The sequence below is a fragment of the Erinaceus europaeus genome, chromosome 14, assembly GCF_950295315.1.
Source record: "Erinaceus europaeus chromosome 14, mEriEur2.1, whole genome shotgun sequence".
NCBI lineage: Eukaryota > Metazoa > Chordata > Mammalia > Eulipotyphla > Erinaceidae > Erinaceus > Erinaceus europaeus.
This window is the reverse complement of record NC_080175.1, coordinates 80,023,038-80,038,646: the sequence shown is the minus strand read 5'-3', so window position 1 is coordinate 80,038,646 and position 15,609 is coordinate 80,023,038. Positions and strand designations below refer to the sequence as shown.

The window sequence follows — 15,609 nt, the reverse complement described above, 5'->3', positions numbered from 1 at the left end:
TTCCCTTGCAGAACCACTGTGCTATCTCCCCAGTGCCCACGTGAATATTCCTTTCTTGCCCCACTTTATTGGGGGGATAGGCTTAGTGGCTCATAGTAAAACTGTTAACACACAGGCACAGTTCCTTATTTCCCCATGACAGATGTCTGCAAGGTATTTCCTCGCCCGGCCCAAGTTCTTTCCCATCATCATTCACAAGGACCCTAGCGCACATCTGTCCCCTCTCTCTCCCATTTCCCCAGAATGCCTTTCTTTGGTATAATACAGCACACCCAGTCCGAATTTCATCTTTTTTTAAAAAATTTTTTTATATTTATTTATTTTCCCTTTTGTTGCCCTTGGTTTTTTTCTCATTGTAGTAGTTATTATTGTTGTTGTTATTGATGTCCTTGTTGGATAGGACAGAGAGAAATGGAGAGAGGAGGGGAAGACAGAGAGGGGGAGAGAAAGATAGACACCTGCAGACCTGCTTCACCGCCTGTGAAGTGACCCCCCTGCAGGTGGGGAGCCGGGGCTCGAACCGGGATCCTTGCGCGGGCCCTTGCGCTTTGCACCACAGGCGCCTAACCTGCTGTGCTACCGCCCGACTCCCCCGAATTTCATCTTATGGCTTCCCTTACTATTCTTGCTTTTTTAAAAATTAAAAATATTTAAAATTTTGTTTTTCTTTATTTTTATTTGAAACTATTTTACTTAGTTGTTGTACAGAAAGACAGAGAGAAAAAAATTAGAGAGAAAGAGAGCGAAAGTGAGAGAGAGACAGAAAGAAAGAGAGAGAGAGAGAAGAGAGACACAAAAAAATTAATTCTGGTGGTCGAGTGGTGGTGCACCTGGGTGATCGCATGTTACAATGAGCAAGGACCCAGATCTGGGGATGCATGAGAACCCCTGTCCTAAGAGAAATCTGTGCTGTGCTCAAAATGCACAAACAAGTGTAACCATGGTCAAACTATTTTTAATAGTAAATAAACAAACAAAAAACAACCTAGAAATAACTGAAATGTCCATCCAACAGCAGAATGACTGAACTGTAATATATGTGCAAAATGGCATCCTATATGTAAAAAAAAAAAAAAAACCACAGTGACATATTATGAACTTCTTCAAGTACTGAGAAAGACAAAGAATACACACTATACCTTCATTTACATTAAGTTCAGAAACAGGAAAAAAAGAATATTCTTAGGAATGCAGGCATGTATATTAACAATATGCAGAAAGAGAAAGACATGGTCACAGGGGCCAGGGCCGTGGGTATCTCAGAAGGTGGGGTGGGGTTAGAGTAGGATATTTGGAGTCTTAAGTCACTGGAAGTATCAGGGTCTGAGATCTTTGTTTTTTATTTTTAAAATCAAAGTGTACATTTGTTTTGTGTATCTTCTGGACTTTTCATACTTCAAAGTAAAAAAAAAATTTTAATATCTAATATAACATGTTTTGACCATACTGGATAAATCATCCAAAACAGGTAAAGATTCCATTCTTGACATGAAATCCACAGACTAATCTAAGAAAGGTCTCAAAGAAGTCTGCAGATCCCTAAAATTACAAGCAAAATTATGTATCTGTGTATATGAAAAATATTATGAGGCACACGTCCAAATATGTCATACAATTCTCAAGCTATCTACAATCCCCAAAGTGCTAAGAGCCACACATTTACACAGTGTGTCAAGTACTAGAAAACCTTATTATGATGAATTTCCCCAAAAAATACTTCATTCTAACTTTATTAACATTACTGAAGACACAGAAGTCCTTCAGCAAAAAGTCAATACCCTTGCAATCTTGGCCTTGAGAGACAGCTCAGAGGGAAATAAAATGTGCAGATGTGGGGGAAAGAGTCAGCAGAAATAACTTGTGTAGCAAAAATACTTCTTGCTTCCCTTGTATGAGTTTTGTGCTGAGTAATTTGTTTGCTCATTGACTAACGCACCACATTTTGCATTAAGCAGGAAGGCTTCGATTCATTGCTGGACGTCTGGAGTCCATGTGTGCATATCACTCTCTCATGCGGATAGGGTAAAATGAAAAATGAGCCACAGTGTAACCATGGAGACTTAAAGGGGATGATGAAAGGAAATGGGAATACAAAAATGATTAAAGGGAAAAAAGATCTCTTTCAAAATAGGAGGCATTCTTGGGTTCTTTTACCAAGATATAATCATCACGTTGTTAGCAGGAATATGCCAACATTAAATAACGTCTATGTGTTCTCAGTCCTCCAGATGAAAGTGTGGGAATTCCTGCAGACCACACATCTGCAGCATTTTTCACACCAGATGTTTCACAAAAGATGCTGTTCACGTTTCTCATCTTTCTAAATTTTACAACTACCAGGAACCAGAACAAAGTATTCACACTGCATGCAATGTTTTCTCAAAGATTCAGAGTTGATCCTTTCTAATTTCTCCTATGTGTAAAATTGTGAAACATGCCCAAGCACCCCATCTTTGACTGTAGCTTTAAACCTATCATCACCTGAAGTTGTCCCCTCATCTGATCCTACCTAAAAGGACAGAGTTCTTTTAATACTTAAAAAAAAAAAAAAAGGCCCATAAAACAGCAGATTTCTAAAAATCGCTAACCTTCTAGGTTTCTGTGGTATATAGTATGACTCTTAAGTGAACCAAGTAAGGTGTGTGGGCCCCACTTAAGAGTGCATTCTGATCACATGTTCATCATCCTTTCAAGAATCCATAAACTTGTTTAAAAAAACAAATGATATTTTGTTTTAAAGTCAATCCATGCCTTCTTATAAAAAAGAAAATCAGAATCATCATCCTGTCCCACAAGGAGAAATACATCAGAGAGAACAACTTATTACAGCCATAACTGTACAACTCCACTTAGAGACTGGAGGGAATAGTTCCCATCTATCAGGGAGAACAAAATCACACCCACTCTCAGAATTTTGTGAAAACCCTTTGATACTCAAATCTGTCAACTAGCTGATTGAACAGGGGCTACTTTCAGAAGTCATGATAAATTATATAGGACATAGGCTTTGTGGATACAAATAGAAAGTGAAACAGATTAATGGAAAATATTTTAATCCTCAAGTATATCAACTTAACAACAGTACACCAGTCATCTCTTAGTCAGCATAAAGCTAATTTGGGAGCTCACACACAAACGGGACGGTTAAGCGGGTATTACGAATCCGCACCTCAATGTGATCCATTGCTTTCTGCCACACAGACTGCTTCTCCTCTGCACTGTGTCCAGGGATGGATAAGATATTGTGAATGTAGTTAAAGACTTCTTCCTGAAAAGCACAAGACAACACAGCTTAACCCCTCAAACCATATTTAGTCATGGCTGTTTGTTTCTTACACTCTTGGTAAGTATCAGTGTGTTTGGAACGGGGAAAATCACTTGGAGGGGATTAACTGATGAAGACTGACAACAGAGAGAAAGAGTGGTTGTTTAAGGTTGAGGCAGACTTAGAGATAACAAACCTGTCCCAGTTCATCTGGGTCTCGAGTCATTAAGCCGATGAGGGAGCAGCATCCTTTTGCCTTTGGTAGTCCCCCTCCTCAGCCCCAATCTCACCTCAAATCACTTTTCCCTGTTCATTATGCTCTGTATCTTTCCTCAACTTCATCTTCTACATCATCTTTATGCCATTTCTTGAATATGTTAAAATTGTCTCCACTTCAAGGCCTTTCCCCATTCTGGAACATTTTTCCATTGGTTCTTTGCTTGGCTGGCTTCTTCTGGAAATTCCAAACTCAGTTTATATGCCACTTCCTCTGAGACTGCCTCTCCGGCTGCTCTGTGCAAGCCTATTCTCCCATTATCCTCTAGAATTGCACCTCGTTTCTCTTCTGTAGCACTCAGCACAGTTGTAATTAGCCACTTGGTTTTCTGCCTGCCAGTAACCATTACTAAGCCGTATGTTCTAAAACTGCAAAAACAGTATCTGCTTTAACCATCAATGTATACCAGGCTAGTAGCAAACACTCAATAAAAATATGTTAAGTGAATGAAGAATGTCTAAGTCAGCAAACACATGCCCTTGCACTGGATGTTTTTTTTCTGCTTGATAAAGAAAAAACCAAGAAAGATAAATTGGCTCCTAACTTACCTCTCTTAGTGGGTCACGTAAGTAGCAGTCAATAATTTTGTCATATTGGTGTTCCCGTTCATACATAAATTCACAAATTTGATAGCTAGGACATAAAAAGAAGAACTTCAATGTAGAAACACAGGCTATTTACTGCCTTAAAAGCTTTGCTCAGGCAAAGAGGTATTACAAAAAATGAATATATTTAATAGATGTGAATTCCACTGTTAGTTTTTAAAAACTAAAGCAGAAGAACTTCTGCCACTTTCCAAAAGTCTAGGTTTCAGACACTACTGAACATGCTTATAAGAAATTTCAGTTTGGATACAAAATATGCATTAAAATAAACATGAACTCTGTCATCTAAGACAGAGGTAAATTATTAGATATCAATATGTGAAATATAAACATTTTTTAGTTAAAAAAAATCCTAAAGTAACCATAGTAAAGATCCCGGTTCGAGTGCCCAGCTCCCCACCTGCAGGGGAGTCGCTTCACAGGCAGTGAAGCAGGTCTGCAGGTATCTGTCTTTATCTATCCCTCTCTCCATTTCTCTCTGTCCTATCTAACAACGATGACATCAATATCAACAACAATAATAACTATAACAACAATTAAAAAAAAACAAGGGCAACAAACAGGAAAATAAATAAATATAAAACAAAATTTTAAAAATCCTAAAATAACAAAATAGTAGATGACTGCTATTTCATTTTCATACTAAAATGAAAGTTTGAACATTTCAGACTTACTTCAATTTCTGTAAATTTTACTAATATCTAGATTTGAAAAATAAAAACATTCACACTTCGGTTTTTGCTGTTATTATTTGCATAATCTTGCCAATAATGTGGGATTCAAATTACAGAAATTTCATTCAGTGGCTCTATGGCAGAGGTAGGGAACTGTTTGCCATTTGGGTCTTGAGAACATCATTCAAGGGTCACACAAAATCACCAACTTAGAAATTAGTGCTTACCATTGAGATGAAAAATCTAAACTGGCTGGATTTCGACTCCCACCTGTGGCTGCTTTGGCAGTCTCAGACCAATTAATTTCACAGGCTGAATCTGGCCCAAAGACCAGACCTTCTCAAACACGGGCTCCAGAAAATAAGGTATATCTTCAAAAACAACTTACAACTCTGCCTTTTCCGCCATACGGATAAGCCGAGTCTCTTCAAATTGAACAATGCCTCCAGCTTGCAACAATTCTAACAGGACCTGAACATACAAAATAGGTAAAAATACTTTGGAATCTACTTTCATTTAAGAGTCCAGTCACACAGATCATAACTTTTTTATTTTTACTTGGTATTTTGCCTCGATTTCACATATTTCATGACACAGAGAAGGGCCCATAAATGTCGATTATATTGTATTTAAATTCTGTTAAAGAGGGTGGCATAATGGATATGCAAGCAGATGCTCATGCCTGAGGGTCCGAGGTATCAGGTTCAATCCCCTGCACCACTATAAATCAGAGTTAAGCAGTGCTCTGGTTAAAAAAACAAGATAAAAAAATATAAGTAAAAGTAAATTTAAAAAAATTGTTAAAGAGATAAGTAGCACTGCTTTGCAAAAATGGACAGAATGGCCCACTTTGCAAGTAAAGTATTATTAGACTATTGAACTGACCCCCATTAAGTTCAAAGTGTATACATTTGGCTTTGGAACAACACGGGCTGAAATGCCTGAATCAACCTACCCACAACTTCTTTAGTTAAAGGGAAACTACTAAAACAGAAAGACCCTACAGAATGAGAGATCTTTCTATGACATACATCAGATAAAGGGCTAATAGAAAAAACACATAAAGAGCTCACTAAACTCAGCAGCAGAAAAACAGGCAACCGCATTAAAAATGGGAAGAGGACATGGACAGAGCCCCACCAAGAAAGAGATCTAGAGGGCCAAGAGAGATATGAAAGAGTGCTCAAAGTCACTAACTCTCAGAAATGCAATTAAGACAGCAACGAGATACTACTTTACACCTGTGAGAATGCCATCCACTACAAAAGACAAACAGCAACTGTTGGTGAGGATGTGGGGGAAAGGAACTCTTTCACACTGCTGGTGGGAATGTATGTGATCCATCGTTTGTGAAAAACAACCTGGAGATTTCTCCTAAGACTAGAAATGAACCCATCCCATGACCCAGAAAATTCTCTGCTGGAGATTTAGCCAAAGCAAACAAAAATACCTATCCAAAAAGATCTATGTACATCTATGTTAAAAGCAGCACAATTTCTAATAGCTCAAACTTGGAAGGACCCCAGATGTCCAACAACAGATGAGTGGCTAAGAAAGTTGCGGTAATACATACCCACAATTGAAATGTTAAAAATGATTGTCATCTGGATGAAACTTGAAGGAAGCATGAGATAACACATAAAGAGAAGAATGAATAAGAGACAATCTCACTTATAAGTAGAACTTAAGATGTAAGGGCAAAAAGGGAAAACACAAAGTGAAAAAGGACTGGATATGAAATACTGCAGCAAAACAAAGACTGGTGGAATGAAGGAGGTGGAGGGGGCCCTGGGGTGTTGGTGCATGATGGTGAAAAGGATCAAAGTCTGGGGAAGAATGTTCTGCAGATACCTGTCCCTGGGAGACAAGAAGTAAGTCATTAATCCTCAATAAAATGATAAAAATAATTCTTTAGTAAAAGAATATAACAAATATAAACCTATGTATCAATAAATATACGATAATACTTTGTATGATTTCCTTAATATTTCCTTTCCTCTAGTTTACTGTAAGAATGCAATCCTTAGTACATAAAGCACACAAAATATTTGTTCGGTATATTATCAATATGGTTATCAGTAAGGTTTCCAGTTAACAGCAGGGAATTTGAAGTGAAGTTCTAGAGGAGTCAAATGTGATGCATGATGAGAAAGCCTTACAGTGCACAAGGCCCTGGATTTGAGACCTGGCACTATACTGGAACAACTTGATGGCATCAAGGAGCTCCAGGGACAGCATAGCAATGTTATAGGATCTTTTGCCTATCTCTCCCTGTCTCTAAAATAATGAGTGAAAAAGTTAACATGGGTCTTTTTTCTTTCTTTTTTGCCACCAAAATTTTACCAGCTGTTCTCTTCCCCCCAGAATAGTCTGCGGCAGTCACCAGGACACAGCTGCCATCTTATATTCCTTATCACCCTCCAGCTGTGCACTATTATGAAAATCAGCACAGTTCTCAGAGCACTTATTTTATAAATCTACATATCCGCCAAAGTTAGCCATCATTTTAAAATAAACCGACTTTCTTGGTGCTCACAAGTACAACTGGTAAGCTTTCGAAATAATTCGACTTATTTATTTTTTTTTCAATTGCCACTAGGGTTGTTACTGGGATGCTGGCGCTATGAATCCACTGTTCCTGGCAGCCATTTTTTCCTGTCTATTTTATTCGGTAGGACAGAGAGAAATTGAAAGCAGACGAAAGACATAGATAGACAGAGAGATAGGCAGGCAGACAGAGACCTGTAGGTGGGGTACGGGAACTCAAACCTCAGCCCTTGTGCGTGGTAATGTGTGCCCTCAACCAGGTGTACCAGCACCCAGCCCCCAAGAATTCTACTTCTAGAAGAGACCTTCTAGAAAATGGAACAAGGGGCTCAGGTGGTGGTGCACCTGGTTGAGTGCACACATTGCAATGTGCAAGGACCTGGGTTCTAGCTCCTGGTCCCCACCTGCAGGGGGAATGTTTTGCAGGTGGTGAAGCAGGGCTGCAGGTGTCTCTCTCTCTTTTGCCCTCTCTATCTCCCTCTTGCCTCTCAATTTCTCTCTGTCTCTATTCAATAATAAATAAAAATATTTTTTAAAAATGGAACAAGTAGAAAGAAGTGATCGTCAAGTAGTTCCTATCTTACAGTGAGTGATTAATAGAAGAATAATTGGAGTCTCGTCTCCAGAAACAGCCTTCATACAGTGGAAATATAGGACCTCTCAAAAGGTGAGTGTTCCAGTCTTCAGTGCCCTGAAGACTTTTCTGGTGCAGGGTCACAGCAGCTAGGATTTATGATCAGACTTATGACACTGGTGAAAAGCAGGACCATTGTTTCTACATAATGCAGAAAGATGAAGTATTTCTTATGTTGAATGTAAGTTTGGTCTGAGGTGCCAAGGAATTCAGTTTGATTCCAGTTACCTATATATGTACTACTGACTATCCTACCTGACCTAGTAGTAGGGCCTAGTACAAGTCATTTCCATCTTAGGTTTCCTGAGACCCTGCACGGAGTGTTCTTTCTGCTTACTCTGTCTTCTTTTCACAAAAAAGAGCTCTAGTGATTCATACCTGTTGTCTTTCAGAGTGTCGGGAGTCGTCATCAGGGCTGCAGAGGAATTCAAGAACCTGGCCAAAGGTAAAGAATCTTTATTGGATAGCAGCATGCACGCATGGCACTCATAATGAGTACATCAATAACTACAGCACCAAATCTTTCACACTAGGTGATAAAAAAAAATACTGCAGAAAGATAGTCCCAATTGACTGGTCTATTCCATGAAACAGCAGCTGTGAGCAGGCTAACAATTCTATATGTATCTTACATTTCTATTACTCACCAGAAACAGGACTAATAGCGCAGTACTGATCCCTGATACTATGTACTATGCAAAGTATAAACTTAGGTCAGGTTACTTGACTTTCAATACTAACCTTATTAATACTTAACAACAAGATGTCTTATTAAGAATACCATTTATTAACTATGACATTAAATGAATGACTTAGTTTCTTCACTAGGTTTTAGTTTTCTTGTCTGTATAACAACTCTAGCAATTTCAGAGCTACAGGGGAGCACTGAGTTAACATACATGTAAAGGGCTCTGAAACATAGACAAAATGAAGTGTCCAAAAAATATTAATCATTCCTAACAGCTTTCTCTAGAAGAAAAATATTTTCTTCACCACCTACAAATATATAGGAGATATTTAATGGAACTTCAGAGATACCTTCAGAGTCAAATAAGTAAATTCAGGTTTTCTAAAAAAAAAAAAAAAAAAAAAACTTCTCCAGATGACAGACATCAGAGTCTTATCAGCAGAGAGATGAGTGATTTTTAAATTGGAAAATTCTTGAGCACAGAGTTCTAGACATCAAAAGAATAACAGCAGGAGCAGGATCAATTCCTAGAAGTCATACCCCCAAGACACTCAGACAAAGTCAAAGTACCTGGACATATTGCTAAAAAAAAAAAAAGACACATATTGAAACCTGACAGGTTTCTCCCTGATAATTTTCCAGTAGAATAATATAGTTAAAAACTGTAGTTCAGTGACTTTTCCTATGAGCGGTGAACAGAATAAACGAAAGGCTTGCTCTCACTGTTAAAGATACTCACTTGGTCAAAAAGGGTTCTGTTTACAAACAGGGTATTGTCAGGCTTTGCAAGCTGTCGGGCCAGGAATGTAAAGAGACACCCCACTTGAGAGGGAGTGAAATCTGAATTCTCCACCATAACCTGATGAGCAAAAGAGACTGTAAATTCAATAGACCTTCTGGTTTGACACAAAAATCAAATCGTTCAATTAGAACAAGAGAAAGCCTCATTAGTGAAAACTCATATGAGAAAAGTCTTTTGTTGACTGTGCAACTATTGAACTTAATGTCATTTAGAAGAGGCACTACGACTTGTAAACTTTGAAAGAAAATCATTTGAGTGATTTTTAGCATGTTTCTAGGAACAACCTGAATGAGAACTGAATACTTAAAGAGAGGTGGATTTTCAAAGAACCCGTTTCCAGTGCTGGTAGAAATATAAATGGGGGAGGGGAGCGGCAGTAGTGCAGCAGGCTAAGCATACACATGGTGCAAAGCACAAGGACCTGAATAAGCATCCTGGTTCAAGCCCCCAGCTTTCCACCTACAGAAGGGTCACTTTGCAAGCAGGTGGCAAGTCTGCAAGTGCCTATCTTTCTTTCTCCCCTCTGTCTTCCCTCCTATCTCAATTTCTCTCTGTCCTATCCAGCAACAACAAAGGCAACAACAATAACAGCAACAACAATTAACAAGGGAAAAAAAAAAAAGAAACCAAACAAAAAACCAGAAAAAAATGGCCTCCAGGAGCAGTTGATTCGTAGTGCAGGCACCAAGCCCCAGTGGTAAAATGCTAGAGGCATTCCTTTCAGAGTGTTCTCTAATTCCATTCCAGGTGGTCCACTCCCCAATAAAGTCCCCAAACCTAGATATAGTCATGGTCCCCTGAGATAGAGCATATGTTCACAAGTGCCCATAAACTAGGGAAAAATATGTACCTGAAAGCAGAAGTACATAAGAGCCTGCAGGGAGTACCCCGCCAACACTTCATCTGCACTATTCCGGTCTTTAGGTCCATGGCTGTGTATGTTAACTCTCTTTTCAGCCACCAGGTTCTGGATGCCAGCATGATGCCGATCAGACTTCCCTGGACAGACGACCCCACCAATGTGTCCTGGAGCTCCGCTTCCCCAGAGACCCACCCTACTAGGGAAAGAGAGAGGCAGACTGGGAGTATGGATCGACCAGTCAACGCCCATGTTCAGCGGGGAAGCAATTACAGAAGCCAGAATTTCCACCTTCTACAACCCACAACGACCCTGGATCCATACTCCCAGAGGACTAGAGAATGGGAAAGCTATCAGGGGAGGGGATGGGATATGGAGATCGGGTGGTGGGAATTGTGTGGAACTGTACCCCTCTTATCCTATGGTTTTGTTAATGTCTTCTTTCTTAAATAAAATAAAATAAAATGCTAGAGGAAAAAAAAAGTAAATTGGTCCAATCCACATGGAGAGCAGCCTATAGAACTCTCAGAAGGCTAGAAATGGACTTACCCTATGACTCAGCAATTCCTCTCTTAAGGATATATCTGAAGGAATCAAACACACCCATCCAAAGAGATCTATGTACACCTATGTTCATAGCAGCACCATTTATAATAACCAAAACCTGGGAGCAACTTAGGTGTCCAACATCAGGTGAGTGGTGTTAACACACACACACACACACACACACACACACACACAAAGGAATACTACTCAGCTGTTAAGAATGATGACATCACATTCTTCCCCTCATCTTAGATAGAGCTTAAAGTAATCATGTTATACGAAATAGCCTCCCTGGCCCCGCCACAGAAGGATGAATATAGGAAATCTCACTTTTAGGCAGAAATTAAGAAAGAAGAACAGAAGGGGAAACACAAAGTAAAACTTGGACTGATTGGTATTGCACCAAAGCAAAGGACTCTGGGAAAGAGAGTAGGGAAGGTTTAGAGGTCCTGGTGCAAGCTGTTGGAAAAGGGCCTAATTGGGGGTGATAGTGTTTTGCAGACACCTGTCATTGCAAGACAAAAAATTATACCCATGTGTCAACAACTGTATTATAAGCCACTAACCCCCTCCAAATAAAAATAAAAAAGATTTTTCTGATAAGCAAGGTACAGGATAAAAGAATGGAATTAAGGAGAAAAAGGTAGGGAGACCAAGATACATGTGACTGCAAGGCCCAAGGGAAAGACAACTAGGCCAGTAATAATAAAAACAGAAGGAACAGGCACCAAAGGCTCTGAAGCAAGAGAGAGGAGACAGGGCAACCTACATGGACGGAAACACGCAGCTAAAGGAAGAATAAAAAGTGACACATCTTGATCCTGACAGGCAGTTAGAGTAATGATCCTGGTAACAGAATGCAGACATTTGGGGAACGTCACATATTGCTTGGGACTATCTGAGGCAGCTCTATGACAAATTAAAGTAGAACACTCTCTCATTTATCACAATAGTACTAAGTTCCCTCCTTCCAGTCTCCCTTCAGTAATAAAGCTAAGATGTCTACTATTATAAAACATTCTTTTGGAGGCTAGCTTTTGGTCGATTCTTTCTTACGGTTACCTACACAGTCCTTTTGCTTTACCCTTTCTATATTTCCTTTTTTTTTTTAATTGGAAGGGATGAATGGTTTGTAGTCAATATAGTTGTTGATACATGGGTGAAATTTCCCAATTTTCTAAAAAACACTCTCACTCCCAGCCTAGGTCTTCACTCACCATCATCCACCAGGACCTGAATGCCACTCCTCCCCCTTCCCAGAGACCTTTGCTTTGGTGCAAGACACCAAACCCAGTCCAAATTCTTTGTGTTTCCCCCTTCTGTTCTTATTTCTCAGCTCTGTCCATGAGTGAAACCATCCTATATTCCTTCTTCTCTTTCTGGCTTTTCTGGTGGGGAAAACAGCATAATGGTTAAGCAAAAGACTTTCATACCTGAGACTTTAAAATTAAAGAATTGTGAAAGCATAGCAAAATCTGGCATGTGTAATCACCTTAAATGTATACTTAAGTAACATGAATTACATTCACAATGTCGTAGAGCCATTACCGTTTCTCATTGTACTCCTTCAAGCTCTACCCCTTAATAACAGCTTGCAGGAGGGTGTAATTACTAGAGTATAAGGGTATTCAACTTGAACTTTGTGTTTGCTATCAAAAGTTTATTTTATAATATTCCAAGAGCTTTCTAGGACTTTAAAATACTCAGTTATCATTGCCTCCAATTGGGCCGGTTTCTTTCTGAGGTCTGAACTTGAGTGCCCTTTTCTGCTGTCAGCCTCTCTGTGGGTTCTATAAGTGTAAATTTCTTACCTGTCTTGTCCTACATAATTGTTTTGAGAAAACAGTTCTACCACTCATTCCCTCTTACTTATCTATTTCAGAGACCATACTTATAAAATTTTCTAGACTCAACACAAAGATATAAACTGACAACTACAGCTTCGCCCATCTGTAGCCATTCAGCATCCAAAAATGCCTTCAGTCTGATGCTCATTTGCCTGTTTTCTGATCATTACCTAAGCTTGAACTACTACAGATTTCCTCAAAAACACATTGTAACAAACTAGACCATCAAAACACAGAAGCTCACTCTTTACTGATTCAAAGTAAAAATCAAATTAGAAATGTGGAAGATTTTTAAAAAGTTGTTCATGGATGATATTTGATCACATCCTAGAAAATGGGAACTTTCCAGGTGACAAAAGGGAGGGAAAAGCATGACAGAATAAAAGAAGCCCCATGCAGAGAACATATGCTGTAAAAACTATACAACGTTTAAAGTATTTCAATAATCTAGTACTATTGAGCTCATAGGGGGAGTGGAAAGGCAGTGGAGGGGAGAGGGCAGACATTATATACAACTGGCCAAGGACCAGGAAATATAAAAGGATCTTGGACATCTAGTACTTTTGAAAGGGTATAGCAGGAATTAGTGTTTGTGTTTTAACATCTGTTCTTCCCTCCCGAGAAACAAAACTCCTTGTTTTTAATTAAATGTGTGGTCAACCACAACACAGAATCTAATTTTCTCTGTTAGCAGCTAAAAGGTCATAAATTTCAGTTCTGATCAACAAGATATTAATCAGTTGTAGTACACAACTTCTAGACTTTTTAGAGAGAGAATACTTTCAGTTCTTCATTCTTTCTTCATTCAAGCTGACCAGAAGGCAGAGGTGATGGCAGGAGCCTGATCATCCACTTTGGACCAGAAGATAGAAAGTACGTACTAAGAATAACAGTAGGAACCTGCATCCTATATAAAGCCACTCTGTGGGTCAGATTGTCTAACTCTAGACTCCCCTGTGAAAAATAAATTCCCACCACCAAATTATTGTAGTTCTGAATGTCTTTCATAGTAAAACCTAGTTCTTATCCAATTTGAAAACTATGAAAAAAGATTTAGGTAGAGGAGAGGCAAGATCACAAATTAACATAGGATAAAATTAGACCCAGAGAGTACCTAGAAATGTATTTTGGAAATGTAGGTGAAAAACCTCCACACTAACACCCTGGATCAAATGGGAATTACTGTTCTCACATCATCACTGCGTGTCTGGCAAAGCCCATAAATAGCTCACATGAGGTAACATATATAAAAGTACTTTGGGGATTATAAAGAAGATTCTGAAACTAATACTTCAATGTTACATGTAACCAGCAGACATTTCAATTCTGATTTTTCTTGTGGAAAATAATCTAATAGTCTAAAAAGGCCATTAAGAAGGAAAGCTCACATTCTAGAAAAATGCACAGGCTAAAAGCTGGGAGGAGCTGTGCAGACAGAAGGAAAAGAATCTGTCTCTGCTCTCCTTTATGACAATAGCAAGGATGTCAAAGTGGCTCTGGCCCGAATATGACCATAGATAGAGTAGAATGGCATCTCGGTGCCAAGGAGCACACCTGTCATTCACTATCTCAGTGAGGCTTGTACGCCACAGATTTCTCACTCTGACCACTTTCTAAGACTCTTTAGCCTTTACTAACTACTGCATGTAATCATACTAACATATCAACTGTCACAAGGTGCATTTATCAAGAGTAATATGCCATATCCTGGCACCCAGTCTAAAACTGAGATACATTACACATACTATTTGAATAAATGATAAGGATTTTATTCACGTAAACAAACACACAAACCTAGAGACAGAGAGGCAGAAACGGAGCCCACAGCACCCATGTTTCCTTTAGTGCGGTGGGAGATGGGCCTGAACCTGGCCACACATAGTAAAGCAGCCCACTACCCAAGTGAGCTATTTCACTGGCCCATTTTATCCACTTTTTGCGGACAAAGATGCCATAATAAAGCTTAAAAAAAAATGAATACAGGACATGCTATAAAACAACACAATTTTCTCATGTAAATATCAAAACAAAACCATGTATTTTTTGAATACTTACTTTCAACAAAATATCCACAATACGTTGTTGATATTCTACAGCTTGTTTATCATTTTTAAAATCTTCAAAGGTCTAAATGGGAAGGGGAATTTTAAAAATTATTATTTGCAAATTTAGAATGCAAAATGATAGCACATTCCAGTGAACAGGCACAAGTTCTCAAATACAATGACTGTTCCTCATGAGGTTTTCCCTTACATACCTTTAACACATTATCTATTTACTTTGATTCATTTTGGTTTTTTCCATTTTATTGGCTAGGACAGAGAGAAATTAATTGAGATGGAGGGGCGACAGAGTTGGGGGTGGGGGGAGAGAAAGACAGACACTTGCAGGTCTGCTTCACTGCTCATGAAGTGTCCCCACTGCAAATGGGCCTGTGAGCATGCCAACACATGAGCTCAAACAAATGCATGCACCACTCCACCCCTCCCCCAATATGTCATTTTTCAGGTGTTCAGTAGACAGCTGCAGCATTCTGAGACTCAGAATATAGATTTAAAGGAATTGTGATTATCACACAACTAAAAAGTGATTTGAAAAAAGCAGGAAAAATTTACAGGCAATGAGACAGAAAAAACATTGATGGTAAGAGGCAAGTTGTGAGCAGGGGTTTGTGGAGGATGAAACGCATGTCACTTGTTCAGGTACCAGTCAGCATAAGCTCTCTGGAAATAACTGAAACACTTTATGAAGTGCCATGAGAAATTAGATTTTCATGAAATTCATGACAGCTGAGAAAAAATAATGTGTAAAGAATAATACACTTTTTAATTATGGTAAAATGTTAAAGTAATTGGATGTACTTAT

General features: G+C 38.9%; 1 protein-coding gene across 2 annotated transcripts in view; it reads right to left on the bottom strand.

The window, feature by feature from the left end:
• The window catches only part of VPS8 (VPS8 subunit of CORVET complex), a 208,117-nt gene that overhangs the window by 94,557 nt on the left and 97,951 nt on the right, over window positions 1-15,609 (bottom strand). For both annotated transcript variants that reach the window (XM_060172095.1, XM_060172094.1), the window contains 6 exons: window positions 14,800-14,871; window positions 9,430-9,549; window positions 8,381-8,437; window positions 5,210-5,292; window positions 4,091-4,175; window positions 3,170-3,268 (listed from right to left, as the gene is read on the bottom strand). In XM_060172095.1, the coding sequence (XP_060028078.1) occupies window positions 3,170-3,268; window positions 4,091-4,175; window positions 5,210-5,292; window positions 8,381-8,437; window positions 9,430-9,549; window positions 14,800-14,871 (516 nt within the window). The remainder of the gene's footprint in view (window positions 1-3,169; window positions 3,269-4,090; window positions 4,176-5,209; window positions 5,293-8,380; window positions 8,438-9,429; window positions 9,550-14,799; window positions 14,872-15,609) is intronic.